We start from the raw sequence: 27,447 nt of genomic DNA on the forward strand, positions 1-27,447 counted from the left end.
AAGTACTTTTTAGTTTATAAAGGCAGCCATGGAGTCAAGGGCATTTTAAAGATTTAAGATTAGTGGGTTTTCTTGAGTTTCTGTAACCTTTGAGCTTACTGATAAACTCTAATTGTTTATTGATTTTTTCACAGAACTCAAGGGCGGTCAAAATTGGAGTTTTCACAATGTTTGCAAATGATCAAGGTGGAAAGGGGACCTACAGGGGAGCACAGACCGCCGTTCCACTGGTTGCCGCTCTAGCCCCGCCCACTTTCTCTGCGCGTAAACATTCCGGTCCCGCTGAATCACAGCTGGGTGAAAAAGAAAGCTGCGTGCTCACAGACAAAGCATAACACGCACGGCTGAAAGGAGTACTGACAGGCAAAGCGAAACACGCACGGCTGAAACGGAAGTTCAGAGGAGAGACTCTCAGAAGGAAAGTGGCCATGGACCTGATCCCAAGCTTTTCCACAGAAACCTGGCTTCTCCTAGTTACCAGTCTTGTGCTCCTCTATCTGTGAGTAACTGTCCAGTCTCATGGCCTCTGTAATCTTGAACTTGGGGAGCTCATCAGGCCCCCCTTTCCCTAGTCTGTTTTAAAGATCCACCAGTTAACATAGGGGAAGTTGCTTAGGTCTTTGGGTCTGCAAACTCCAAGGGGGTTATTATTGATCTTACCCTCATCTGTTGAAGGAGTAATAACCCCTTCTGCTCCCAACTCCCAGTTTCTGTAGTCTGGAGGGTTTGGTGACATTATTTACTTGATTTTCTGATTGCCAGTTTGGGTAAACCTAGACTACTTAACCAGAATTCAGCAGAGGCAGATTAAAAACAACTGTCTTTTATGCAGTGGAACCCTAACCCCCTTCTCAGCTTTGGGGTTCTGGAGGCAGGAGGGAGTGGCCTGGGGTTTTGCCTCATTATCTTCACCTCCTAGGATCTGTGTCTGCTGCAAGAGGTGTGTGTAAGGATCGGTCCTTGTGTGACTAGGTTTGTTCCTGCTCCCTCCGTTCCACTGCCTGGCATAACTTACACTGTGTGCCAGGATGTACCCCAGGCTTCATGGGAGGCTAGAGACTGTTCCCCCTTCTTTTCCTACTAGCTCTTCCTGCTGTTCTGTGTCTCTCCGCTGACAATCCCCTCCTAAGACTCAGTTCCCACCCTCTGTAACAGGCAGAACTGTTCCCCCTAAATGAGAAAACTTTAGAGCAGAAGAAACTGGACAGAAATTGTGAAATTGTATTCTTTTCTTTCACCTTTTTCTTCTAGTCTTTGGAGAAGGTTAGTGTCAGTATAGAGCTTTATTTCCCCCCCAACATGAAATCTGCTAACAGCCTGTAAAGGCACAAACCCACAAGCCAATTTAGATTTAAATGTTTTTTTTTCTGTTAAGTTACAATACAGGAGGATGACTCAAATTATCCAGCGAGCGGAAGAATTCCTTTTTTTTTTTTACAGAGACAGAGAGAGAGTCAGAGAGAGGGATAGACAGGGACAGACAGGAACAGAGAGATGAGAAGCATCAATCATTAGTTTTTTGTTGCGCGTTACAACACCTTAGTTGTTCATTGATTGCTTTATCATATGTGCCTTGACCGTGGGCCTTCAGCAGACTGAGCAACCCCTTGCTTGAGCCAGCGACCTTGGGCTCAAGCTGGCGAGCTCGGGGTCTCATACCTGGATCTTCTGCATCCCAGTCTGATGCGCTATCCACTGTACCACTGCCTGGTCAGGCAGAAGAATTCCTTTTAAGGGTGGGATTCCTGGCATCATGGAACAGGTTGGGAGAGGAGGTATTCTGGGGAAGTTCTCCCCCATGTCCCATTTGACCTCTGTCTCAATTTCACTTTCATTAAGGGTAGGAAATCATAATGACATAAATATAGAAAATATAAACTTTGTTTTAATTCTTTGAAAAAAAATGTTATGAATCCTGGGTAGTATGGCAACGTTTTCTGTTTGGTAACATTTTAAAACTAACTACAATAATGTTTCATTTCATTCATTTAATATTAGATTTTTAAAAACTGAGTTAAGATTATTTTCAGCGTGTTCCTTCTGAAGGATAAAAGAGGCTGTTTGTTCAAGATTTGTGACTACAAAGGTGTGTAAATAGCCTCACCCTACTAGAATAATGTCAGGGATATGAGTCCAATGTGCAAGCATATACTTCTATGGCATAGGTTGTATGTATCTTTTAAAATATTGATATACCTGCCCAGCCAGTTACTTTAATCTCACAGTGCAGGTGAGTAAGTGAAACTGTGAGGCTGTGATGATAAGAGAGGCATCCAGGTAGCAGTCTGGATGGAGTGGGAGAATATTTCTCCCAAATACTCCTGGTCCTGGCCCCACAGGAGGTCATTCAGAGGGTGTCACCACTGGATAAACAACGCTGTGGCTTTAGAAGACACTGGGACAGCCAAGAGTCAGTAGCTGTAGAGCACACACCCCCCCCCCTTTATAGCAACACGGTGTAAATGCAATAGAAATGATTCCTTTATTGTTAGCTCCTTAATTTGCATCAAAAGCAACATTACTCCACCAAAAAGGGGAAAGCTGGAAAGAAACCAAGGAATTCACCCAGCCCACCCTCTGCCTTGACATGGAACCATAAGAGTTTAGACCAGCGGTTCTCAACCTGTGGGTCGCGACCCCGGCGGGGGTCCAACGACCAAAACACAGGGGTTGCCAGTGTTTTGGTCGTTCGACCCCCGCCGGGGTCACGATCCACAGGTTGAGAACCGCTGGTTTAGACTCTAGGCCAGATCACTCAGCAGGAGCAGTGGTGCTGACACATTCACTTAATTGCTTTGGCCTCACATGAGAGTTCATGTAACACATTGAAAGTTGAGAAGCAGAAATGGGTTTCATTGATTTGCCATGGTTGGCATGGCAAAGGAAAGAACTAGGGTGGGACTAACCAAGGGTACCCCAGGTTTTGACAGTCAGTGAATACAGTTTCACCAGCTTTCTGGAAGAATGATCAAACACCCATTTGGGCCTGGCTGAGGTGCTTTAGCTGTCCTTCAGCACAAATTCTTTTATGCAGTATTTTAAAGTTTTGTTTTTTTTTTATTAAATCACATACTAAAAGGTTATTGAAATCATACAGATTGTTCGAAACCTGTACTTTCTTAAGGGCTAACTTCCAAAAAAGAGGAGACAAGGTTTTAATTCACCTTTCTGGAGCATGTCATGGTTACTAGTTTTATGTTGTGTAGCACATCTTTTGCTATCAACACGAAGGTACTGAAGTTTGGAAGACCCCTTTTTGGCTGAAAGTGCTTGCAGGGCACGCTGAACCATTAGACAGAGCCTACTTTTCAGCCATACTATTCTCATTTGCATCTGTGGGGTGTGCCTTGGAGGCCTAGCAACTTCCTCCTCAACATGCTTGCGAGCAGCCTCTTTCTTCGGCCTCTCTCTGTCCTCCACTCTTCCATCTCTCAGTAACACTGGAGTGGAAAGGCTTGCAGGGATTTAGAATGCCCCACCCCATTGTGAAACTCCACAGATGACACATAAAAGATCACACGCAGGCAGGCCTGCCCCAGGAAGCACCCGCCTTAGGGGGATATTGAGATTGCTGACACACAGAAGCAGTAAACTAACTAACTGCTTTCTGACTGGCTGTCCTGACCCGCGGTCTTGAGAAAATGAGTGAGTCTGCCATTGTGCTTAGCAGGTGAGCATCACTGGTTGGAGAACTAGATGCCATAAGGGAAAGAATGGCCTGAAAATGAGTTCTTTGCTTATTGGTTCCTTTATACAGTTTTATTCAGGAAGCATATTTGTCAGTCACCCTTCTCTAGAGCTCAAGTCAGCCAGATTGCCTCATAACAGAGATTTGGGTGCAATGGAAGGGCACTCACATTTCTATAAGGCCAGTGGGAGCTTTGAACAAACACAGTGTCAATTCTGTAGAAATAAGATCACTGCAGCTATTTCAAGGCCTTTTTATGATGATATATTTAAGAAGAACCAGATTCTAAAACAGGGTCAGGGCAGAGAGGGAAGGAAAAGCTTAAATACTGAGCAAACTGTCAGGACAATGTCTTAGTAAGCTTGCAGTAACTCTTATGCAGGGGATGAAGTTAAGCAAAATCTCATCTTTGGAGCAGAGTTTTGTTTTTTCTTTTTTCTATATAGAATTAAATTTCCAACATTATTAAAGAGTAAACTTACTAAATAGACATGGGTGAATCTCATAAAAGAATTCCAGCCTGAACCTCTCAGGAGCACTGTCATTGGAAACACTGATCAAGTATTCACTCTGGCATTGGGTCCATGCAGTCTTCAGCTGCTTTATGTAATCTCATTACTTTCTGTGGGTCTCACAGTGGAAGTAGAAAAAGAGATGATGAGTGAATGTAATTATTGCTGTTGGAGTTACTATTATAATTTACCGCGTAGTTTTTAATTCCCTAGCGTGACTGTTCCAGTTGAGTCAGTGACTGGCCAGCCCCAGCATGTACTCTGTTCCCATGTCATTCTCTTTCACTTTAAAGATATGGGACCTACACACATGGACGTTTTAAGAAGCTGGGAATTCCTGGGCCGACACCCCTGCCCTTTTTTGGAACTGTTCTGTCCTACCGGAAGGTGAGTGTTGTTTGAGTTTCCTCTTCTGCTTCTTTGTGGTTACAAATCCCAGCTGCGCTCCATAGTAAAAGGGACCTCCTGGGTTCTGAGGTTTCACACTGTCCAGAAAGGGCATCAAAGGCCCCGCCCAGCACAGGGCGGGGTTTACCCCAGGGCTCTGTCAGCTGTTAGGAGCCTCAGGTTTTGCCTCCATGGGAAGCCGAGCTCTCTGGCTGATTCAGGACAGGACTTCACGTTCCAGCTGTGAGCGTCACGAGCAGTATTTTCTTCCTGCCCAGTGCAGATTCCCAGGAAGACATCATCGTACTCAGTATTAGGAGAAAAGCATGGAGGGGGCCTGGTAGCGCCTCATGAAGTTGGATACTCTGGAGTCAGACTTTCCTGTTCTTAAATTACGAGGCTGTTAGCCTGTTTTGTTTTGTTTTTCTTTGAAACTTCACTAGAGTAGGCAGCCCACGAATTTGCCATTGGGTAATTTGCATATCCATACCTGAACTCAATCCCAGCATTTATTCCCATGGCTCCAACTCACCCCTTGCTCCCATGACATCTTTGGGGGGGAGGGAGGGACTTTGGAGATGGAACAAGAGCTTTCTGCTTTCCTCTCTGCCCTATGGCTGAGTCTGAAAGGGAGTTAGTAAAACTGAGACAAGACGGTGTTTTTTTTCCTCAACTTCAGATAATTGCTTACACGGAATCACTAGAAAAGAGATGATTTGACAAAATTATTAAAAATTTAATTTATCTGAATGGAATGAACTCAGTGACTCATGGGCTGCGAATTTTGGCAAAGCCTTGTGCTTGATCCAGTCCTGATGCAATGCCCAGGGCCTGCCCCCCGGACGGAGGCTTACCAGCTCCCGTCTGGAAAGCCAATAGGCAAACCCTTGCTCACACACCGCCTCTGCCTCAGATTATTATTCTGACCTTTATTACCTGCAGACTAGAGGCTTGTTTCTCAGATTCTCTTTCTGCCAGTTGAGGTCCTCAATGCCTCATTTAGTTCACAAAATCCCACACTATTTTTGCCTCTGAAAAGGCAATCATTTCCTTTTCACCTTTCCCAGATCAACTTTTTATAGATGCACCCCAGATCCATATTTCTGGAATGTTTTTTGCACATTCAAAAATAAGATACTACAGCTGTAACTCAGCAACAGGAAGATTTCTTTGGTAAGTTATTGAAGTGAAAACTCGGAGAGTTTTAGTTTCCTCTGTCCTTGTGGAGTGGTGGCATTTCCCCCTCATTCCTGTGTTGAGCTGGAAAACTGGGAAGTGAGTCACTGCCATTCTTTCATTCACGCACTTGCTTTCTCATTCAACAAACATGCCTTAGGCTTTTTGAATCTGCTAGACTAAAAAGGGTCACTGGTGTCTTGAACTTCCTAATTCTGCTAGAACTCTAGAGAGGGCTCAAGAGATAAATGAAAAAGATGCTTAACAAGGAAGTAAAAGAGTGTGCAGGTCTTTCTTCTTCTCCCTCAGCTTCAGTTCTGGAATGTCTGTGGAGGTAATAGTTGAGGAGGTTATGAGAATTTAGAGACAGCACATGCACAACAAAAACCCTTCAGAAAGACAAGGAGTTAGTCTCAGGTGAGAGAAGTCAAGTATCAATACTACTTGGTGAAAATGCAAGATTTAAAATTCTCCATTTCAAATATCTCCTCTATATTCTCTCTGTTCCCCAAGACACTTCTGGATAAGCATTTCCCTCTATCTGCCTTTGAAAGTAATCTTAATTTCCTGGGATTCAAGTTCTTTTGGTCCCAGTTAGAGTTATGGTTCAAAACATTTAGATTAATAATCTAATTTTGTTTTTCTTTGTAGGGCATATGGGATTTTGACCAGGAATGTTTTAAAAAGTATGGAAATATGTGGGGGTAAGTATTTGGGAAACTCCCATTGGATAGACTTGCTGTTGAAACAAGGGCCCCAAAGGTGTGGAGGACAGTCTCAGCCCAGAGCCTCTTGGTAGGAAGTCAGCTATTGTAAAGCTTTTGGAGGCTTGTCCTAGCAGGGATCCCCGATGTCACCAGGTGTCCAGGTTCGCATTCAGAATCAAGCTGGGGAGTTGCAGGCTGTTATTACTCTCTCGATGTTGATGGCCCTGGACTCATGGCGTCCCTTTCTGGCCAGTGTCTCATTATTCCCTCTTCTCCAGTTTTCCTTCCTTAGGTCTGCTTTACTTGGATAAAATGCATTATTTCAGACCCTTCTACTCTATACTCATAAATGCATATCATAACCCTCCCCACAGGACTGACTATTAATTAGAAGCCCAAATCCATAATTTTATATTTGGATTTGTTGCATCCTTTTGAAAAAGGACTGAAGGTATAGGGAAGCAGAATGGGAAACCACATCTGCTCAGCTTTTTAAAAACTTTCTCTGTAAGCTTGGAGTTTGGGTGTTTTAAAGGATGTTTAAGCCAAAACTTTTCACTAGAGGTTTAGTTTGTATTGATACAAGTATTGCTTTATCTACTCTGATGTACTAACTTTGAAAAGAGGCAGAATATTTTTTTAAATTAATTTATTGTATTTACATAGATTCTAGTGTCCCCCGAATTCATCCTCCCCTCTCCCATGTTTCCCAGTACATCCCCCCATCCCCCTCCCTGTCATGACCTTCCCCCTTCCCTCCAGGATTTACTTTTCTGCTCTCATCCCATCCTATCACCCTATCATCCCCTTTCCCCCTGTCCGCTTTCCTTCTGGATCTTTTGATCCCACTTCTGTCTCTATTCCATTCCTCAGTTCATATTGTTTGTCTGATTCCTCAAATGAGTGAGGTCATATGATATTTTTTTTTCTCTGCCTGGTTTATTTCACTTAACATAATAGTTTCCAGGTCCGTCCATGTTGTCACAAAAAAATAATATTTCCTTTTTCATGGACCCATAGTATTCCACTGTGTATATGTACCACAGCTTTTTAATCCACTGTCCACTGGTGGGCACTTGGACTGTTTCCAGATCTTGGCTATTGTAAACAATGCTGCCGTAAACATGGGGGTGCATTTCTCATTTTTGACTTGCTGATGTGGCGTTCTTGGGATATACTCCCAAAAGTGGGATGGCTGGATCAAAAGGCAGTTCGATTTTTCATTTTTTGAGGAATCTCCATATTGTTTTCCACAGTGGCTGCACCAGTCTGCATTCCCACCAGCAGTGCAGGAGGGTTCCCTTTTCTCCACATCCAACTTATTCTGTGTTGTTTTGTTGATGAGCGCCATTCTGACTGGTGTGAGGTGATACCTCATTGTGGTTTTAATTTGCATTTCTCTAATGATTAGTGATGTTGAGCATTTTTTCATATGCCTATTGTCCATCTGTATGTCCTCTTTGGAGAAGTGTCTATTCATCTCTTTTGCTCATTTTTTGATTGGATTGTTTGTCTTCCTGGTATTGAGTTTCACAAGTTCTTTATAAATTTTGGTTATTAACCCCTTATCAGATATATGGTCGAATATGTTTTCCTATTGTGTGGTTTGCCTTTTTATTTTGTTCATATTATCTTTAGCTGTGCAAAAGCTTTTTAGTTTGATAAAGTCCCATTTGTTTATCCTGTCCTTTATTTCCCTTGCATGTGGAGATAAATCAGCAAATATATTGCTGCGAGTAATATTAGAGAGCTTACTGCCTATGTTTTCCTCTAGGATGCTTATGGTTTCATGACTTACATTTAAGTCTTTTGTCCATTTTGAGTTTATTTTTGTGAATGGTGTAAGTTGGTGGTCTAGTTTTATTTTTTTGCAGATAGCTGTCCAGTTTTCCCAGCACCATTTGTTAAAGGGGCTGTCTTTACTCCATTATATGCTCTTATCTCCTTTGTCAAATATCAATTGTTCATAAAGGTGCGGATTTATTTCTGGGTTCTCTGTTCTGTTCCATTGCTCTATATGCCTGTTCTTATGAAGAGGCACGATATTTCTAAACCACACTGTTTCCTGGCAGGTCGATGGACTTGAGGATTTTGTAAAGTGGTCTTGGCCAGTTGCAGCAGCTGTTCCCAGGGGGAGCTGCTGGCGGTGTGGTGAGAGCAGCAGGAGAGCTGTAACCGGTGCAACCTCAATAATTTATATCACCTCTTCAACACTAAATATAGTTGACACCCACTTAAACCTTCTGAGTTTTAGAAGACCTTTGGAAAAAGGCAACATTAGTGCAGTGGTTCTCCTTTAGTTTTATATGTGACGCAAAACATTTGAAATTCTCTGTGAAGTGAGAGAAGGAATAAATAATAAGTATGGAAATTATCCTATTTTGTTCTAGCTAATGAAAAGGCTTTATAGTAAAAAATAAAAATGCTGGAGAACAGTGTATTTAAACTTACATGAGTAATCCTCATGTAATTAAACTTATAGTAAACCAGTCAGGAGATCAAGCCAAATAGGAATATAGCACACAAAAATAGATAGCTTTGTATGGTATCCGAGTCAAAAGTGGGATGGCCCTGCTACTAGCAGATGTCACCCACCATAATGTACTTACTTGCCTTCAGGGGCTGGAGACCCACTCAGGATCACTTATAGAATGAATATAACTAGCTCTGCCCGGTTGGCTCAGTGGTAAAGTGTTGGTCTGGCTTATGGACGTCCCAGGTTCAGTTCTCAGTCAGGGCACACAGAAGGGACCTTCTCTACCCCTCCCTCTCTCCCTTCTATCTCTCTCTTCTCCTCCTGCAGCCATGGCTCAGTTGGAGCAAGTTGGCCCTGGACACTGAGGATGGCTCCATGACCTTATTTCAGATGCTAAAAATAGCTTGGTTGCCGAGCAACAGAGCAGTGGCCCCAGATGGGCAGAGCATTGCCCCATAGGGGGCTTGCTGGGTGGATCCCAGTTGGGGTGCATATGGGAGTCTGTCTCTCTGCCTCCCTGCTTCTCACTTAAAAATTAAAAAAATAGAAGAATAAGTATAAGTAATGAGAAGAAAAAATATATTTTAATGAATTGTACATGCTCCTTTGTGTTTTTTATTCTCTTTGTCCTTTTGTTTTAAATTTTTCTAACCTTTATTCTATCAAGGACTTCTCTTTAATAGTAGTTAAAATATTTTTTTAAAGGATTTGCTAACTAGTAAACAAATTTTAGGGAAACAAAGAAATCATTCATATTTCTACTGTATCTTTTTGAGTATTCCAAGTCTTTCTTATCTGCAGGCATATTTTTATGTATTTGTGATCAGTATGTCTACACTTGTGGCGCAGTGGATAAACCATTGATCTGAAATGCTGAGGTTGCCAGTTCAAAACCCTAGGCTTGCCTGGTCAAGGCACATATAGGAGTTGATGCTTTCTGTTCCTCCACCCCTTCTCTCTCTCTTCTCTAAAATGAATAAATAGGCCTGACCTGTGGTGGCGCAGTGGATAAAGTGCCGACCTGGAAATGCTGAGGTCGCTGGTTCGAAACCCTGGGCTTGCCTGGTCAAGGCACATATGGGAGTTGATGCTTCCTGCTCCTCCCCCCCTTCTCTTTCTCCTCTCTCTCTCCTTTCTAAAATGAATAAATAAAAAAATAAAAATAAAAAAATGAATAAATAAAAAAAAAGAAAAAGATTGTAAAAAACCCTGCAACAAAGACTGCACATGGTATGTCATATGCATTTTTTATGCGTTTGATATATCTTCAAAATTGTATCTTGCAGTGATTGAGTAGGTGAACTCTATTTCTTTGTTCTCAGATAATTTACTTGCCTTCAGCTATATACTATACTATTTTCCTTTTTGATTATGAAATATTTTAAACATACAAAAAATTGTGGAGAATGGCATAAGAAATACCCATGTACATGGGTACCACCTGGATTTAACAAATGTTTCAATGTTATTTCTAACCACAATCTCTAGGAATACGGATTATGTAATATCAGAATGGAGTTTGGACTTCCAGGAATGGCTCCAGTTGCAGAAACTGGCTCGTTAAATTAATCAGCTCTGTTTTCCTGGCACAGGTTCTATGATGGTCAACAGCCTGTGTTGGCTATCACCGATCCAGACATGATCAAAGCAATTCTAGTGAAAGAATGCTATGCTGTGTTCACAAACCGGCGGGTAGGTAGAACCCATTCTTTTTTTTTTTTTTTTTTGTATTTTTCTGAAGCTGGAAACGAGGAGACAGACTCCCGCATGCGCCCGACCAGGATCCACCCGGCACGCCCACCAGGGGCAACGCTCTGCCCACCAGGGGGCGATGCTCTGCCCTTCCGGGGAGTCGCTGTGCCTCAACCAGAGCCACTCCAGCGCCTGGGGCAGAGGCCAAGGAGCCATCCCCAGCGCCCGGGCCATCTTTGCTCCAATGGAGCCTTGGCTGCGGGAGGGGAAGAGAGAGACAGAGAGGAAGGAGGGGGTGGGGGATGGAGAAGCAAATGGGCGCTTCTCCTATGTGCCCTGGCCGGGAATCGAACCTGGGTCCCCCGCACGCCAGGCCGACGCTCTACCGCTGAGCCAACCGGCCAGGGCCTCTTTTTTTTTTTAATTTAAATTTTTATTTATTTATTTTTAATTCTGAAAGAATAATAAGTTAACAGGAAGTTGCCAAGAAAAATATCCAGGTAGGTCCTATGTTGTGTACCCTTATTCAGTTTCCCCCAATAATAATGTCTTGTATAACGATAGTATCACATAATATCAAAGCAAGAAATTGACATGGGTACTACCACAGAGCTTATTCAAATTTTATCACTTTTATGTGCACTCATTTGTGTGTGTGTTGCTTATAAAAATTTATCATGTATGTAGAGGATATAGAACTATGCCATCACCATAAGGCTCCCTCTTACTATTCTTTTACTTTCCTTTTATCAGGGTCTTTAGCATAGCAAATATATTTTTTCATATTGATGTTCCCAATTTATTAATTTTTAAAATAAGTTATGCCTTTAGTGCCTGTTCTGAAAACTCTTCCCCTAGTCTTAGGCCCCAAAGATTTTCTCTTAGTTTTTTAAACATTATATATGTTTACATTTTACAATTAAGTCTGTCTTTTATTTTGGCCCTGGCCAGTTGGCTCAGTGGATAGAGCATCAGCCTAGCATGTAGACGTCCTAGGTTCGATCTCCAGTCAGGGCACACATGAGAAGCAACCATCTGCTTCTCTTCCCTTCCCTTTCCTCTTCCCTCTCTCTTCTCTCATAGCCAGTGTGGGTGTATAGTGACTCCAGGAATAGGGGGTAATATTGGCCAGGTAGCTGGGGTTCACAACATAACCACTGCATGATCCTTGACAGCAAGAGCTGTGGATGGTCCTTGGTGGCTTCGGGGGCTGTTGGGGTTTTCAACAGCATCAACAGGTCCAGTGGTTGGCTCCTGGGCACTAGGGCAGGTAGCAGTGGTGGCCCAGATTGGGTGATATACAAAATCTTGGGACTAACGGCAGGTACACATTTCCAGTGGTGAGATATGGTTCCAGTGACAGGGGTTGGGGCCAACTGTGGGCACATAAGTAGCTTAGAGGGCCTGAACTGTCAGAGTGCACTCATGTAGCTCTAGCAGCTATCTTCCATCACATGCGTAAGCCGTGAGGACTGCTGGTGACTAGAGTTAAGGCTGAAAGGATGTAGGGGTGTGGCTGCAGAGGTTAGCTGTGGGCATATGTGGCAACGTAACCCACTAACAGGAGTCAGAGCTGGCTCTAGGGGATGGGGCTTGTGTTATGCACATGCCCAGGCACCTGAGAATCTGCAGGACACTGGGCTAGTGTTAGGCACATGCCCAGCCACAGAGGCCAGAGCCGACTGCTGGCACAGATCCTAAGGCTACGGGCATTAGTTGGGGCACAAGTTGGGGCAGGACTAGTACGTGCAGTGTGGTTGGGCAGGACTCAGACTCCTGGAATTTGCGAATGTGAAAACCTGTGGGGCTCTCAGCACTAAAATCTGCTGGGGGTTCTCAGTGTCTGTGCCAGCTATCAGCTTCCTCTGCCTCAAAGGCTATTGGGGTCTTCTGCAGAACAGCACACAAAAAAGTCATGGTCCCTCATGCCACATAGCCAATACTGGTAGTTCCTGCTCTTCTTTGCTCTTAACTGTCTCTAGACTTCTCCTCTAAGCTGGTGGAGAGGGTATAGTGAAACCAACGCAGGACATTTGTGCACTGCCCTGAAAGGCGGGGGAGAATTGTCCCCCACCCTGTTGTTCTTTTCCCAGCAAGGGGAAGTGTCCCAGGCTGGGGAGTTTCCTCCTGGCACTGAGCAGTGCCAGCCTGGGGGTGAGATGATGCAGGCAATAGGAAACTATTCTCCGTGTCCAGTTGTGCAGTTATTCTCAGGGGTTTTTTGCCCTACTTGTTGCTGAAGCATCCCAGATGTCTAGCATTTTGTGAAGTTGTAGGAGACAACAAGCCACTTGAGGTGATATCCAGCCTTTATATTCCAGTCTCTTTCTAAAGGCAAATTGCCGTTAGTATAGTTGTTGTTGAGTGATCTACTGAACTCTTGTAGACCTATTTTTGAGTGTGGATAGCTGTCTAGTTTTATTTCCTTTGGGGCACAATGGTGGCAGGAGTGTCCTTCTCCACCAGGTGATGTTACTGCAGGCTTTTCTCATTAAATGTGATGTTACCTGTAGGTTTTGTAAATGCTCTTTATCAAGTTGAGGAAGTTTTCCTTCTTTCGTAATGGGTGATTTTTAAAATTTTTATATCATGTGTGTCTATTAGAGATGTCTATTTTAAAACAAAAATAGTTGTTGGGAAAAATGGAAGAAAAGTTTCAAGCAGGTTGGCTTGATAGGGCAGTACCAAACTGAGAAATAGAATGACCTCTTCATTTTGTCTCCTATCCCTAGTGGGAAAATGTAAGAGAAAAGGATTTCCATGTAATTGTATTATTTCTTTTCTTAACGTCAAATAGTTTCCTTATCTTTTAAGTGTTAACTATTTTATCTTAAAAACCCTACTGTATTAGACATTTGCTTTTCAAGTTGCTTGTGCTATAAATTTAAGTAAAAGTATAACTGGTCTGAAGCTACATACAGTTTGCCAAGACTATCTGGCTATCTGTCAAGAATCCTTTTCTATTCTGCAGAACCCTGGAGGGTCTCATTACTATGTATTCCCCTGGAAAAGCAGTTTTCCTAACATGTGGGCAGTTTGCCTTTAGAAAGAGATTGGAATATAAAGCCTGGATATCACCTCAAGTGGCTTGTTGTCTCCTACACCTTCACAAAATGCTAGACATGTGATATAGGGATTTATTATTTAGCATAGGGCCTGCTATTAAGTGGATAGTTATTAAATATTTGTAATTGATGTCCATTTAACAACTGTTCAGACTTCTAAAACTTATGTAGGGCAAAATGTCTTTTGCTTTAAACTACAGACTTTTGGTCCAATGGGATTTATGAAAAGCGCCATCTCTTTGTCTGTGGATGAAACTTGGAAGAGAATACGAACATTGCTGTCTCCAACCTTCACCAGTGGAAAGCTCAAGGAGGTAGGAATATAAGAGGACATTTAATTTGAAACATAAAGAATATAATTGGGAACAGATAGAAAACATGATAGTTTCTTTCCAAAGGTAGCTGCTGAATTTGAGCTTCCTAAAAATGACTCCTTCTTTTAGTTGTATGTCTGAGCAGTGACCTTTTAAGATTCATTATGAAATATCACTTACTGCTCCATGCTTGTGAAAGCCAGGTTTTTCCAGGACTTGATTCTTCACAATTAACTTCAGATGATGTTATATTTTGTGTCTAGATGTTCCCCATCATTCACCAGTATGCAGATGTGTTGGTGAGCAATGTGAGGAAGGAATCAGAGCAAGGCAAACCTGTCAACTTGAAAGAGTAAGTAGGAGCCCAGATGCTGGGATTCTGAGCTCTGCCTTGAGAACCTGCAGCTGCCATCACAGAGCTGAAATTCCCACTGTTGAGTCACTCTCGTGACCAAACAGAAGTAGTTGTGTAGTGTTAGAACTCCAATGGGCTACCCACCAAGATGTGGCTCACCCTGAAAAGGAGGGCATCCAGTAGAGGAAGATGTTCTCCTGGGTCAATGAACTAGAACAGGGATGGTCAACCTTTATATACCTACAGCCCACTTTTGTATCTCTGTTAGTAGTAAAATTTTCTAACCGCCCACCCGTTCCACAGTAATGGTGATTTATAAAGTAGGGAAGTAACTTTACTTTATAAAATTTATAAAGCAGAGTTACAGCAAGTTAAAGCATATAATAATAGTTACTTACCAAGTATTTTGTGTCGGATTTTTGCTAAGTTTGGCAGAATAAATCTTTATAAAACAACTTACTATAGTTAAATCTATCTTTATATTTATATTTTGGTTCCTCCGCTACTGCCCACCATGAAAGCTGGAACGCCCACTAGTGGGCAGTAGGGACCTGGTTGACTACCACTGAACCTAGGATTAATTTGTCTGCTTAATTGTCACCTTGGATATTCTGGAAGACAAAAATGCACAATTTAAAAGGAAGAAACATGATCATATCAAAGGGTTTAGGGTAGAGAGTATAAAATAATGGGAGAGGAAGGCATTGGTGCATATCGATGGGCAGTGGGTAGGGCCAAGAAGTTACAACATGGGACTTGGAACAACTTAAATCCCTTTGATTTTGGTGAGGGTACCAGCAAAATACTAAATATTAAATCTTACCAGCACTTCTTTCTTTATACTAAAAAGAGAGAAGGTCTTGTACAGACTAGGGGTAGGTTGACTATATCATTTATTGTCTACAGTAAGGTATTTTTTAATTATGCAGGAGCAGCAGATGTAAACTGGGAAAACTGGGGACATAAGATCACTTACCTATGGGATTCCCCCAGATCAATTTTAGACTGATTTATTTTTATTATTTTTAAACCAGGGGCATTCTTCTTACACTTTACAGAAATGAGTCTGCCCTCGGGCAATCTCAGATCACTGGAATTGAGGAGAGGGTGGGTGTCTTTCAGGAGCTTTAGCAGAAATACAGAGAAGGAGGGATGACATTCCAGGCAACTCAGAGCAGGGTGCTGCTGTTCTTTGATGTACTGAAGAGGAATCAGCTCTGAGTATAGATACTGTGGTGAGGCAAGACTCAGACCAATGTCAGCTTTATTGATCCCACTAAAGAGTTAGTTATCTACCCTTTGTCCTGCTCGAGCACAGTACAGCTACTATTGTCCAGACTCAAAGCACACCACTGTAATTTGTTTGGTATGGGTCTTCAATCCTCTGACTGACCTCCTTGCACCCATAGCTGGGTCTAATTTGCCTTAGTGCCACCATAACCCCAGCACAGGGCCAGCTGTACCACTGGCACCTGAAAACACATCATGATGAGTGTGACAAGAGCATAGATTTTCCAGATGTTCCAGCAGGTGCTTTGGACAATTGTGTAACTCTTTACTTGGACATGAGTTTACATGCCGTTCTTGTTGTATGTGTTGGATGAGGATAGTAAAGAGGTGCTGACTCTAATTGTCCATGTCTTTCTTTCTCTACCCAGCATCTTTGGGGCCTACAGCATGGATGTAATTACTAGCACATCATTTGGAGTGAACATCGATTCCCTCAGCAATCCAGAAGATCCCTTTGTGGAAAATATCAAGAAGCTCTTAAAATTTAATTTTTCCAATCCACTCATTCTCTTATTAAGTATGTAGACTACTATATTCCTCTTTCTTTCTTCCTCCCTTCACCTTCCTTGTCCCTTCCTTCACCCTTCATCCCTCTCTTCTCTTTCATCCCTCCCATTCTTTTTCCTTCCCTTCCTCCCTCCCTCCCTCCCTCCCTTCCTATCTTCTTTTAAAAGCTTTATTGAAAAATAATCTACATACTATATATCATAATTATCCATTTAAAATGTACAGTTTAATCACTTTTACAACCTAGTGTCCATTGACAGATGAATGGATAAAGAAAATGTGACACACATGCATACACACACACAATAGTATTCAGTCATAAAAAGGAATGATCTCCTGCCATTTGTGACAACATGGATGGATCTTGAGAGCATTATAAGTCAGACAGAAAGACCTGTGTAACCTCCCTTATATGTGGACTTGAAAAATACCCAAACTTACAGAAAAATGATTTGTGATGATCAGAGGCAGGGTTGGGTAGGGGGATTAGATAAAGGTGCTCAAAAGGTATGAAATTTCAGTTATAAGATAAATAAAAGTATAGATTCTAAAAGTTCTTATCACAAGAGAGAAAAAGAATTTGTCACTACTGTATTTCCTCATGTATAAGACGCACCCTTTCCCAAAAAATTTGGGGTCTAAAAACTGGGTGTGTCTTATACAGTGGTTGTGGCATTTCAAATGCCATAGATGGAACTGAGGATGAGGCAGTATATGAAGACAGTGATTCGTCATCAGACACAGATGAGGACAAGCTAATGAATAGGAGTTTTGACAGTGTTGAGGAGTTGTATGAATTTTATGATGAATAAAACTTGAGTTCAACAACTTTATGTAATACATTTAAAAAAATTTGGGGGCACCGCCTGACCTGTGAGGGCGCAGTGGATAAAAACCTCAACCTGGAAGGCTGAAGTTGCTGATCCGAAACCCTGGGCTTGGCCAGTCAAGGCACATATGGGAGTTGATGCTTCCTGCTCCTCCCCCTTCTCTCTCTCTCTCTCTCTCTTCTCTCTCTCTCTCTCTCTCTCTCTGTCTCTTTCTCTTCTCTCTCTAAAATGAATAAATAAAATCTAAAAAAATATATTCTAAAAAAATTAAAAGAAATTACATATTAAAAAAACAAATAAAAAATTTTAGGCCCCCAAATTAAGGTGCGTCTTATACATGGGAGCATCTTATACATGGGGAAATACAGTATATAAGGTGATTGATGTTAACTTACAATGGCAATTATATCGTACGTAATACAGGGGTCAGGAACCTATGGCTTGCGAGCCAGATGTTGTGGCTTTTTTGATGGCTGCATCTGGTTCGCAGACAAACCTTTAATAAAAAAAAATAACGTTAAAAATATAAAACATTCTCATGTATTACAATCCATTCATCTCCTACCGCTCAGGTTCATGGTTGAGGATGGCTGGAGCCAATCACAGCTGTCCTCCGGGACAACACCAAATTTTTATTGGATAATGCATAACATACACGGGTCATTATGAGGTCAGGAAGTAAACTTCCCTCCCTTTAATCAAGTAGTCAGCTAGCTAATTGCAGAAACCCTTTTGACGAAGAAGATGGCTAAAAGGAAAAAGATGAGTAGTATTGTACTTTTCAGCAGGAATGGACAGAGAAATTTGCCTTTGTGGAGAGAGCAGGTTCTGCAGTGTGTCCAATATGCAATGATAAAATTGCATTGATGAAATGGTCAAACATAAAGCGGCACTTCAACACATGTCATACTACATTTGCATCGAAATATCCAGCGGAGGACAGCAGGAAGAAAGCTTGTCAAGAGCTACTGTGCAGAGTGCAAGCTAGTCAGCAGTAACTTTGTGTTTGGACCCAACAAGGTGACTAAAATTCAGCTAGCTTTGCTGGTGCTTTAGCAATTGTGAGAAACGGAAAGCCATTCATAGATGGGGGGTATGCCAAAACATTCATGCTTGATGTTGCCAATGAACTTTTTGATGACTTTTTGGATAAAGACAAGATAATCAAACAAATAAAAGACATGCCTCTGTCAGCAAGAACTGTTCACGATCATACCATGATGATGGCAAATCAAATTGAGGCAACACAAATGAAGGACATAAATGCAGCACCATTCTTTTCTCTTGCTTTGGATGAGTCAACAGACATAAGTCATTTATCCCAATTCAGCGTGATTGCAAGGTGTGTTGTCGATGACACACAACGTGAGGAAAGTCTTGCTGTTTTGCCTATGAAAGAGACAACAAGAGGGGAAGATTTATTCAAGTCTTTCACTGAGTTCGCTAAAGAAAAAAATCTACCGATGGATAAACTTATTTCAGTGTGTACTGATGGTGCTCTGTGCATGGTGGGGAAAAACAGGATTCGTAGTGCTTCTTTGTGAACATGAAAAGAGACCCATTCTAAGTTTTCACTGCATCCTACATCAGGAGGTGCTTTGTGCTCAGATGTGTGGCAAGCAGCTTGGTAAGGTGATGTCGCTGGTCATTCAGAGATGTGTGGCGAGCAGCTTGGTGAGGTGATGTTGCTGGTCATTCGGGTGGTCAACTTTATTGTTGCCTGAGCTTTAAATGATCACCAGTTTAAAACACTGCTGGATGAAGTTGGGAATTATCCTGGTCTGATTCTGCACAGCAATGTGTGTTGGTTGTCAAGAGGGAAGGTGCTCAGCCGTTTCCCAGCTTGTCTGAGCAAAATCGGACTTTTCTTGAAATGAAAAACATTGAGCATCCTGAGTTAGCTAATACTGAGTGGCTCCTGAAGTTCTACTATCTCATGGACATGACTGAACATCTAAACCAGCTCAATGTGAAAATACAAGGCATTGGAAATACAGTCTTATCCCTTCAACAAGCAGTGTTTGCATTTGAAAACAAGCTGGAACTCTTCATTGTGGACATTGAAACAGGTTGTTTATTACACTTTGAAAAACTGGGAGAGTTTAAAGATGCATGCACAGCAAGTGACCCTGCTCAACATCTTGATCTCCAGCAGCTAGCGGGCTTCACATCGAATCTCCTGCAGTCATTCAAAGTGCAGTTTGGAGAATTTCGTGAGCACACTCGTCTTTTTAAATTCATCACCCATTCACATGAGTGTTCAGTGGACAGCACCAACCTGAGTTACATCCCCGGTGTCTCCGTCAGAGATTTTGAGCTACAAGATGCTGACCTGAAAGCCTCAGACATGTGGATGAATAAGTTCAAGTCACTGAATGAAGATTTGGAAAGACTTGCACGACAGCAAGCAGAGTTGGCGAGCAAACACAAGTGGAGAGAAATGAAAAAACTTCAACCCGTGGACCAGCTGATTGTCAAAACTTGGAATGCGCTTCCCATCACATACCACACACTGCAGCATGTGAGTATTGCTGTACTGACAATGTTTGGCTCTATGTATGCATGTGAGCAATCTTTCTCACATCTAAAGAACATTAAGACCAACCTAGGATCACGTTTAATGGATGGAAGTCTCAACGCCTGCATGAAGCTTAACCTCACCATGTATCAACCAGACTACAAAGCCATCAGCAAAACCATGCAGCACCAGAAGTCACATTAATGGTAAGAAGTACTTTATTCATCATTGGTTAGCAGCAGCCTAACAACATTATTAAAAAGAATTCAGAGACTTATTGTTCTTTAAAAGTGTTCGTCTTACATAAAATGCACACATTTACTTGTATTTAGTGTTAAACATATTGTATGGCTCTCATGGAATTACATTTTAAAATATGTGGCGTTCATGGCTCTCTCAGCCAAAAAGGTTCCTGACCCCTGTCGTAATATATGTGTGAATCATTATGCTGTATACCTTAATCTTATACAGTACTGTATATCAATTAAAAGTCATTGAAAAAATGGTTTTTAGTACATTTAAAGACATGTACAACCATCGTGATATCAATTGCTAGAATATCTTTGCCAACTTAGAAACCTTTTAACTCTCATCTACTACCCTGAGCCCTAAGCAACCATTAATGTTATTTTCTCTGGCTGTAGATTTGCCTCTCCTGGACAGTTCATATGTATGGAATCACATAATATGTGGTCTTTCTGTCTGGCTTCTTTAATTTAGCATAATGTTTTGAAGGTTCATTTATATTTTAGCATCTTTAAATGTTTAGATAAGTGTCTATTAAAATTCTTTGCCCATTTATAGGTTTTTTTTCTTTTTGTGATTAAGTTATGAGTTCTTTATTCTAGATAACAATTCTTTATTAGATATATGATTTAAAAAATTTTTGTTGCTATCCTATGTTTTTATCACTTTTTTTTTTCTGAGAGAGATTGAGATGAGAAGCATCAACGTGTAGTTGTGGCACTTTTAGTTGTTCATTGATTGCTTCTTATCAGTGCTTTGACCCGGGGGCTCCTGCTGAGCCAGTGGCGGCCTTGGACTCAAGCGAGCAACCTCACTCAAGCTGGTGACCTTGGGGTTTCAAACCTGAGTCCTCGGCATCCCAGGTCAATGCTCTTTCCACAGTGCCACCATTGGTCAGGCAAAGTGGGTGGAATCTCTTCACTTTCTTGATAGTGTTCTTTGAAAGACAAAATTTTTAATTAAAATTAAAAAAAAATTTTTGATGATGTATAATATGTGTATTTTCCCTTTTGTTGCCTGTGCTTTTGATATCATATCTAATAATCCATTGCCAAAATTGTCATGAATAATTACTGCTTGGTTTTCTTCTAAGAGGATATAGTGTTAGCACTTATTTTTAGTTTTTAATCCATTTTGATATTGTTTTCGTGTATGATGTGAGGTAAGAGTTCAACTTCATTCTTTTGCATAAGGCTATCCTGTTATCCCAGTACTATTTAGTAAGACAATCATTCCCTATTGAATCATCTTGGAACCCTTCTTAAAATTCAGTTGACCATAAACACATGGGTTTATTTGTAAACTCTAAATTGTATTCCATTGATATATATGTCTATTATACCAGTACTACATTGCATTGATTATTATAGCTTTGTGGTAAGATTTGAAATCTGGAATTGTGAGTTCTCCCACTTTAATCTTTTTTTTTTCAAATTTATTTTGGTGATTCTGCTTCCCTTTTAATTTCCCAATAATTTAAAATTTATCTTGTTAGTTTCTATAAAGAAGTCAGCTAGGATTCTAATAGGGAATATGTTAAATCTGTACATCAGTTCAAGGAGTATATTGCTATCTTCCTATGAAATTTTCTGATGCAGGAACATGGATGTTTTTCCATTTACTTAGATCTTTAGTTTATTTCAACAATGTTTTGTAGTTTTCAGAGTATAAGTTTTGCATTCTTTAATGAAAGTTATTTCTAAGTGTTCTAGTTTTCTGGATGTTATTGTAAATGTAACTATCCTCTTCGATTGTTTATTGCAATTTGTAGAAATCCAATTGATCTTACATATTGATCTTGTATCTTGAAATCCTGCTGAAATTTTTTATTGATTCTAATAGGTTTTCAGTGGATTTTAAAAAGGATTTTCTATATATAAGATTATGTTATTTGATAGGAGAGATAGTTTTACTTCTTCCTTTCATATATCAAAACCTTTTATTTCTTTTTCTTGTCTACTTCCCCTGGCCAGAATCTCTAGTACAATGTTAAATAACAGTGGTGAGAGAGGCATCCTTGTCTTGTTCCTAAACTTAAGGGAAAGCATTCAAACTTTCACTATTAAGTATGATGTTAGCTATGGGTTTTTTATAGATGTCTTTTATCAGGTTGAGAAATTTCTATTCCTATTTTGTTGAGTTTTTTTTTTTTTTTAAATCACAGAAGGTGTTGATTGTGTCAAATGCTTTTTCTGCATCTATTGAGATGAATATGTAGTTTTAGTTTTTTATTTTATTGATATGGTGTATTTTATAACCTTGCTTTCCTGGGATAAACTCCAGTTAATTATGGTTTATACTTCTATTTATGTTTCTGATTGAGTTTGCTAGTATTTTGTTGAGAATTTGTGCATTCATGTTCATGAGATATGTTGGTCTGTAGCTTTCTTTTCCTGTGATAGCTTTGCCTGGTTTTAGTACCAGGGTAATATTGGCCTTGTACAATGAGTTTACAAGTGTTCACTCCTCTTTTATCTTTAGAAGAATTTGTGAAAAAAATAGTATTCATTCTTCTTTAAACATTTGATAGAATTCACCATTGAAGCCATCTGTACGTTAGCTTTTTTGTGTGAGTAGTTTCTTCATTACTAATTCAATTTTCTTACTTGTTTAGGTCTATTCAGATTGTCTATTTCATTTTTGAGGCAGTTTCTGTAGTTTGTGTCTTTGTAGGAATTTGTCCATGTCATATAAGTTATCCAAATTATTGGCACACCAATGGTCATAATATTCCTATATAGTTCTTTTATGTAAATTCAGTAGTAATCCCCTCCTTTTCATTTCTGATTCTAGTAATTGGAATGTTCTCTTCCTTTTTCTTGGTCAATTTATCTAAATGTCTTTAAAAAATCATCTTTTGATTTTATTGCTCTTACCTATTGTTTTTATTTTTTATTTTATTAGTTTCTTCTCTCACTGTATTACGTACGTTTTTTCTCCTGCTTGCTTTGGTTTTGTCTGCTCCTTTTTATTCATTATGTTAAAGGGGAAAGTTTGGTTATTGATTTGAGATCTTTGTTCTTTTTAAATATAGCCATAAATTTCTCTCTGAGTACTTCATGATTTTTGATATGTCATGTCTTCATTTTTACTTATCTCAAAGTAATTTCTAATTTTCCTTTTAATTTCTTGGAGGCTCATTGGGTTAGTTATGAGGGTATTTTTTAGTTTCCACATATTAGTGAGTTTCCCAATTTTCTTTCTGCTCTTGATTTCTAATTTCATTCCATTGTGGATGAAAGACATATACTGTATTATTTCTATCCTGACTATGAATTCCTTTCTAAAAAATATATTTTGGTTAATATTTCTGTTATTACACAATGTATATTTCTTATAAAATTTTCAGAATTAGAAGACAAGAAAGAAATAAGACTCACCTATAATTAAACTCTCAGATATAATAATTGTTGACATTTTGGTGTCTAGTGTTCTACTGTGTCAATGCATGCGCATCTGACAACTATTTCTTGAACAGTTGATTAATGAAAGTGTCAGACTCTGGTCTGGTTTATTCAAAGACAGTCTAGTTTAATAGAGAAAAGGCAAAGCTGTTCAGAAATATAATCATGTTCCTTTAGTCACCCAAAGATGAGAAGGGGCCACTGACCTCACTGGTATAGTGATGCCTGATAAGTGTGGAGGTGCCCTTGCTCAGCCATGGTCTTGGAAGTCTGAGCAAAGGTCATAGAGGGAATGGCTCCTGGTTAAGGAGCCTGGTGTCTTTTACTCTTCTGGTTGGTAGAGAAAATTATAATAGCTCTGGGTACCTTTCATATTTTCATTGTTCTTTCTTTTTTTTTTACAGTAATCTTTCCATTCCTTACCCCCATTTGTGAAGTGTTAAATATTTCTCTGTTTCCAAAAAGTGTTACTGATTTTTTCAAAACCTCTGTAAAAAGGATGAAAGAAAGTCGCCTTCATGATAAAGAAAAGGTAAAATCTGGTAGTGGTTACATGAGTGTATTTACTTTCTGATAACTCATTTGGCTGTGTACATAGGCTTTGTACACTTCTCTTTTTTTGTAAGGATAGGTAGAAACTCTGGGGTTTAGAGTAAGAAAGTTAAAAATGAGTCAGAGAGACAATATTTAAAATGTAATAATTGGCACAAAGGTTAGTATGTCACTGCATGAAAAATTTTAAGATTATTTTCACATAAAAATATACCACTTCCTTTCAATAAATTGTGAAAAGAAAAAAATTACTGTTTAAAAATTATTTTTTTGTTATTATAATTTCCCTAGATTTTAAATTGTCAAAGAATCACATCAATTCCAAGCCTCTTATTTTATACGTTTGGCAATGGAAGGTCCCATGAAGCACCTGATGGAGTGCACTCTATGTCAAATTTGAGCCTGCTTTGAGACAGAAAGTGCAGGAGTCTGCTCTGGACCTTGAGGTTGCAATCTGGCTAACCCAGCTTTGCCTTCATGGGCCTGGATGCGGACACAAGAATGTTTGCAGGTCATGAGGATAGGACTAAGTACGCCAGGATTGCACTAAACGTTGTGGAGAGTTCTGGGATGGTAGGGCATTTGAAGCTCCTCACAGAAAAGCATCTGATTAACTCTGCAAATGTAGGAGACTGATAATCTATGTGGCCCAGCAAACAAGAGTGTAGTGATTGCCTGGTTAGGGGGAGGGTACAGGGAAGATAAATGGTGATGACCAAGGGGGAGGGTACAGGGAGGATAAATGGTGATGACCAAAGACTTGACTTGAGAGGCAGGCGAACACACAATATGGTGTATAAAGATGTGTTGTAGAATTGAGTACCTGAAACCTGTATAATTTTGTTAACCAATGTTACCCCAATAAATTTTTTTAAAAAAGTATTAAGGCTGGAGAAAGAAAAGTGTTGAAGTCAGGGTCCTTTTTCTATACCTAACAAGTAGGTATAACAAGAGAGGGAACTGGCCAGGAAATTGTGTTCAAAAGTGAGAGAAGCCAAAGATCAGAGAGAATGAGGACCACAAAGCAGTTGGGCATGATGGCTGGATTTCTCTCAGGGAAACATTGTGCTTTCTAAGATTTGTAGCTGGATGTTTTTGTTCACTGATGACTCAGGCAGCACTAGTGAGACTTCTGGACTTATAGGGGCCATATTAGACAGTATAGTGAATACAGTCAATAATATTGTAATGAATGTATGGTGCCAGGTGAGTGTAAGAAATCTTGGGGGGACACCTTGTAAAATAATTGGTTGTCTAACCACTATGCTGTACACTGGAAATTAATACAAAATAATATTGAATGTAAACAGTAATTGAAAATTAAAATTAAAAAATAAATAAAGGGGCCATATTATCAGAAGAAATTTAGTACTCTACTCTTGATTTATTTCTGACTTTGCCATTGAAAATTTTCCTTCTGCTTCCAGCACCGGGTGGATTTTCTTCAGCTGATGATGAACTCCCAGAATTCCAAAGAAACAGACTCCAGTAAAGGTAAACAGGTGTGCTGCAGAGGGCCATTGTTGGGGAGGCTCAGAGGTAGCAGTAGTTCTGACAATGTGCAGGAAGATTTCCATGCATATATGAATTTCTACCGAATTGAAGAAGGACGCATGCTCAGATAGAAATGGAAGCCAGAAGTACTTTCTATAAGCATGTGGTCACAACTTCTTTTAAAGCTTGAAGGGCACAATAAGCAAGAATTTTATACCCAGAGGTCAATCAGTGGCCTGTGAATCACCTACATCAGAACTTGCTGGGAGCATGTTTCCGATGTCTATTCTCTGGCCTCATCCAGCTGCACAGAGATTTGCATTAAGCCTTTATCACATTAGGAGGCACATTGCCCCTCTACTGGTGACCTTCACTTGGAACACTTGGTGAAAATTGTGTTCACTAGCTAAATCTAATGTAGAGTTTTATTTTTCATTTGGAATTAATAAGTAACTTGTGGGAAAGCCTTTGAGACTAGTCTGTGCCTCTTCAAACTTTTACCTACTAGTTTTATCATCCATGGATGGTTTTTGACTGAAATGATTAGTACTATGATGGCTGAAAAATGATTACTTTCTAATTCCATCATTTCTTCTACATTTATGAGTTGGTGTTCCACTGTAAGGGAGAGCTTTTCATTTTCCTTCATTTATTTGTTTTTTTCTTTATGTCAGTATCTCATATATTAGAAATTTACTCTTTTTACATCATTCTTTCTTTTTTCTTTTTGTGTTCAAATTCTCTCAGGTTTGTCCACTGGAGCCCTTTCCAGTAGGCTCTAGGGTCTTTTTTTCCTCTTTCTTTCTTTTTAATTTTGTTCAATAGACTTTTTTTTTAATAATTTTATTTTTTTAATGGGGCGACATCAATAAATCAGGATACATATATTCAAAGATAACATGTCCAGGTTATCTTGTCATTCAATTATGTTGCATACCCATCACCCAGAGTCAGATTGTCCTCTGTCACCTTCTATCTAGTTTTCTTTGTGCCCCTCCCCCTCCCCCTTTCCCTCTCCCTCTCCCCCCTCCCCCCGTAACCACCACACTGTTATCAATGTCTCTTAATCTCACTTTTATGTCCCACCTATGTATGAAATAATGCAGTTCCTGGTTTTTTCTGATTTACTTATTTTACTTCGTATAATCTTATCAAGATCCCACCATTTTGCTGTAAATGATCCGATGTCATCATTTCTTATGGCTGAGTAGTATTCCATAGTGTATATGTGCCACATCTTTTTATCCAGTCAATAGACTTTTTTTAGAGAAGTTTTAAATTCACAGCAAAATTGTGTGAAAGGGACAGAGATTTTCCATATCCTTCTCCCCTCACTTACACTCAGCCTCCTCGACGATCAGAATCCTGCACAGGAGTGTGTCACTTGTTACAGTCAGAACCTACACTGATACATGATTATCGCCCAATGGGCATAGTTTACATTAGCATTTACACTGGTGTAGTTCATTGTTCTTTTAAGTTTCTGAAAACATATTTAGAAGAAAGATCCTTTAAATTTTCCGTACATAAGCCTTAGTATTGCAAGCGCTCTCAAAAACTTTCCAGATATGTTTTACATAGAATAATTTAAATTTTTCCTGCGGGAAGATGCTACCCCATATTATTTGTAGCTAAACTACTCTTAGGATTCTCCAATAACATACTGTGTCTGTTATACAAAAATGCTATCTCTGGAATTACACAGTTGTGTTAGTGATGTAACCAGGAGCAGATGCCTAAGAATAGTGTATACCTTTGGAAAAACTGGATTAAGACTTTTTTTTTCCTTTTTATGGAACAGTAATTACATATCAGAGTGCAAATCCTTCAAGTTTGATCTAAATTACTTTCTATTATTTTCCCTTCTAGCAGTTTAGAGTTTTATTTGGATTTCTCGTTATCTAAACTGATGTTGTACAATGACCTGCTTTATAAAATGTCTTTTTTCTTGTTTTAGCTCTATCTGATCTGGAGATCGTGGCCCAATCTGTTATCTTTATTTTTGCTGGTTATGAGACCACTAGCACTTCTCTTTCCTTGCTTATGTATTTGTTGGCCACTCACCCTGATGTGCAGCAGAAACTGCAGGAGGAGATTGATGAGACGTTTCCCAATAGGGTGAGTGGGTGATGCCTGGAGTGGAAGGGAGAAAGTGAAACCTTAGCAAGAATGCCTCCTCACCACTTCCTAGGAAATTTTTGCAAGAGCATAAGCATCAATTCTTTCATCTGTGC

General features: G+C 40.0%; 1 protein-coding gene across 1 annotated transcript in view; it reads left to right on the top strand.

Annotated features, from left to right (window-relative positions):
- The first annotated feature begins 271 nt into the window (after positions 1-271).
- The window catches only part of LOC136334285 (cytochrome P450 3A12-like), a 37,845-nt gene continuing 10,669 nt past the window's right edge, over positions 272-27,447 (top strand). The window contains exons 1-10 of the mRNA XM_066274317.1: positions 272-499; positions 4,494-4,587; positions 6,415-6,467; positions 10,539-10,638; positions 13,904-14,017; positions 14,281-14,369; positions 16,031-16,179; positions 23,572-23,699; positions 25,147-25,213; positions 27,171-27,331. Of these exons, the coding sequence (XP_066130414.1) occupies positions 429-499; positions 4,494-4,587; positions 6,415-6,467; positions 10,539-10,638; positions 13,904-14,017; positions 14,281-14,369; positions 16,031-16,179; positions 23,572-23,699; positions 25,147-25,213; positions 27,171-27,331 (1,026 nt within the window). The 5' untranslated portion in view covers positions 272-428. The remainder of the gene's footprint in view (positions 500-4,493; positions 4,588-6,414; positions 6,468-10,538; positions 10,639-13,903; positions 14,018-14,280; positions 14,370-16,030; positions 16,180-23,571; positions 23,700-25,146; positions 25,214-27,170; positions 27,332-27,447) is intronic.

This window comes from Saccopteryx bilineata, chromosome 4 (genome assembly GCF_036850765.1).
Source record: "Saccopteryx bilineata isolate mSacBil1 chromosome 4, mSacBil1_pri_phased_curated, whole genome shotgun sequence".
NCBI lineage: Eukaryota > Metazoa > Chordata > Mammalia > Chiroptera > Emballonuridae > Saccopteryx > Saccopteryx bilineata.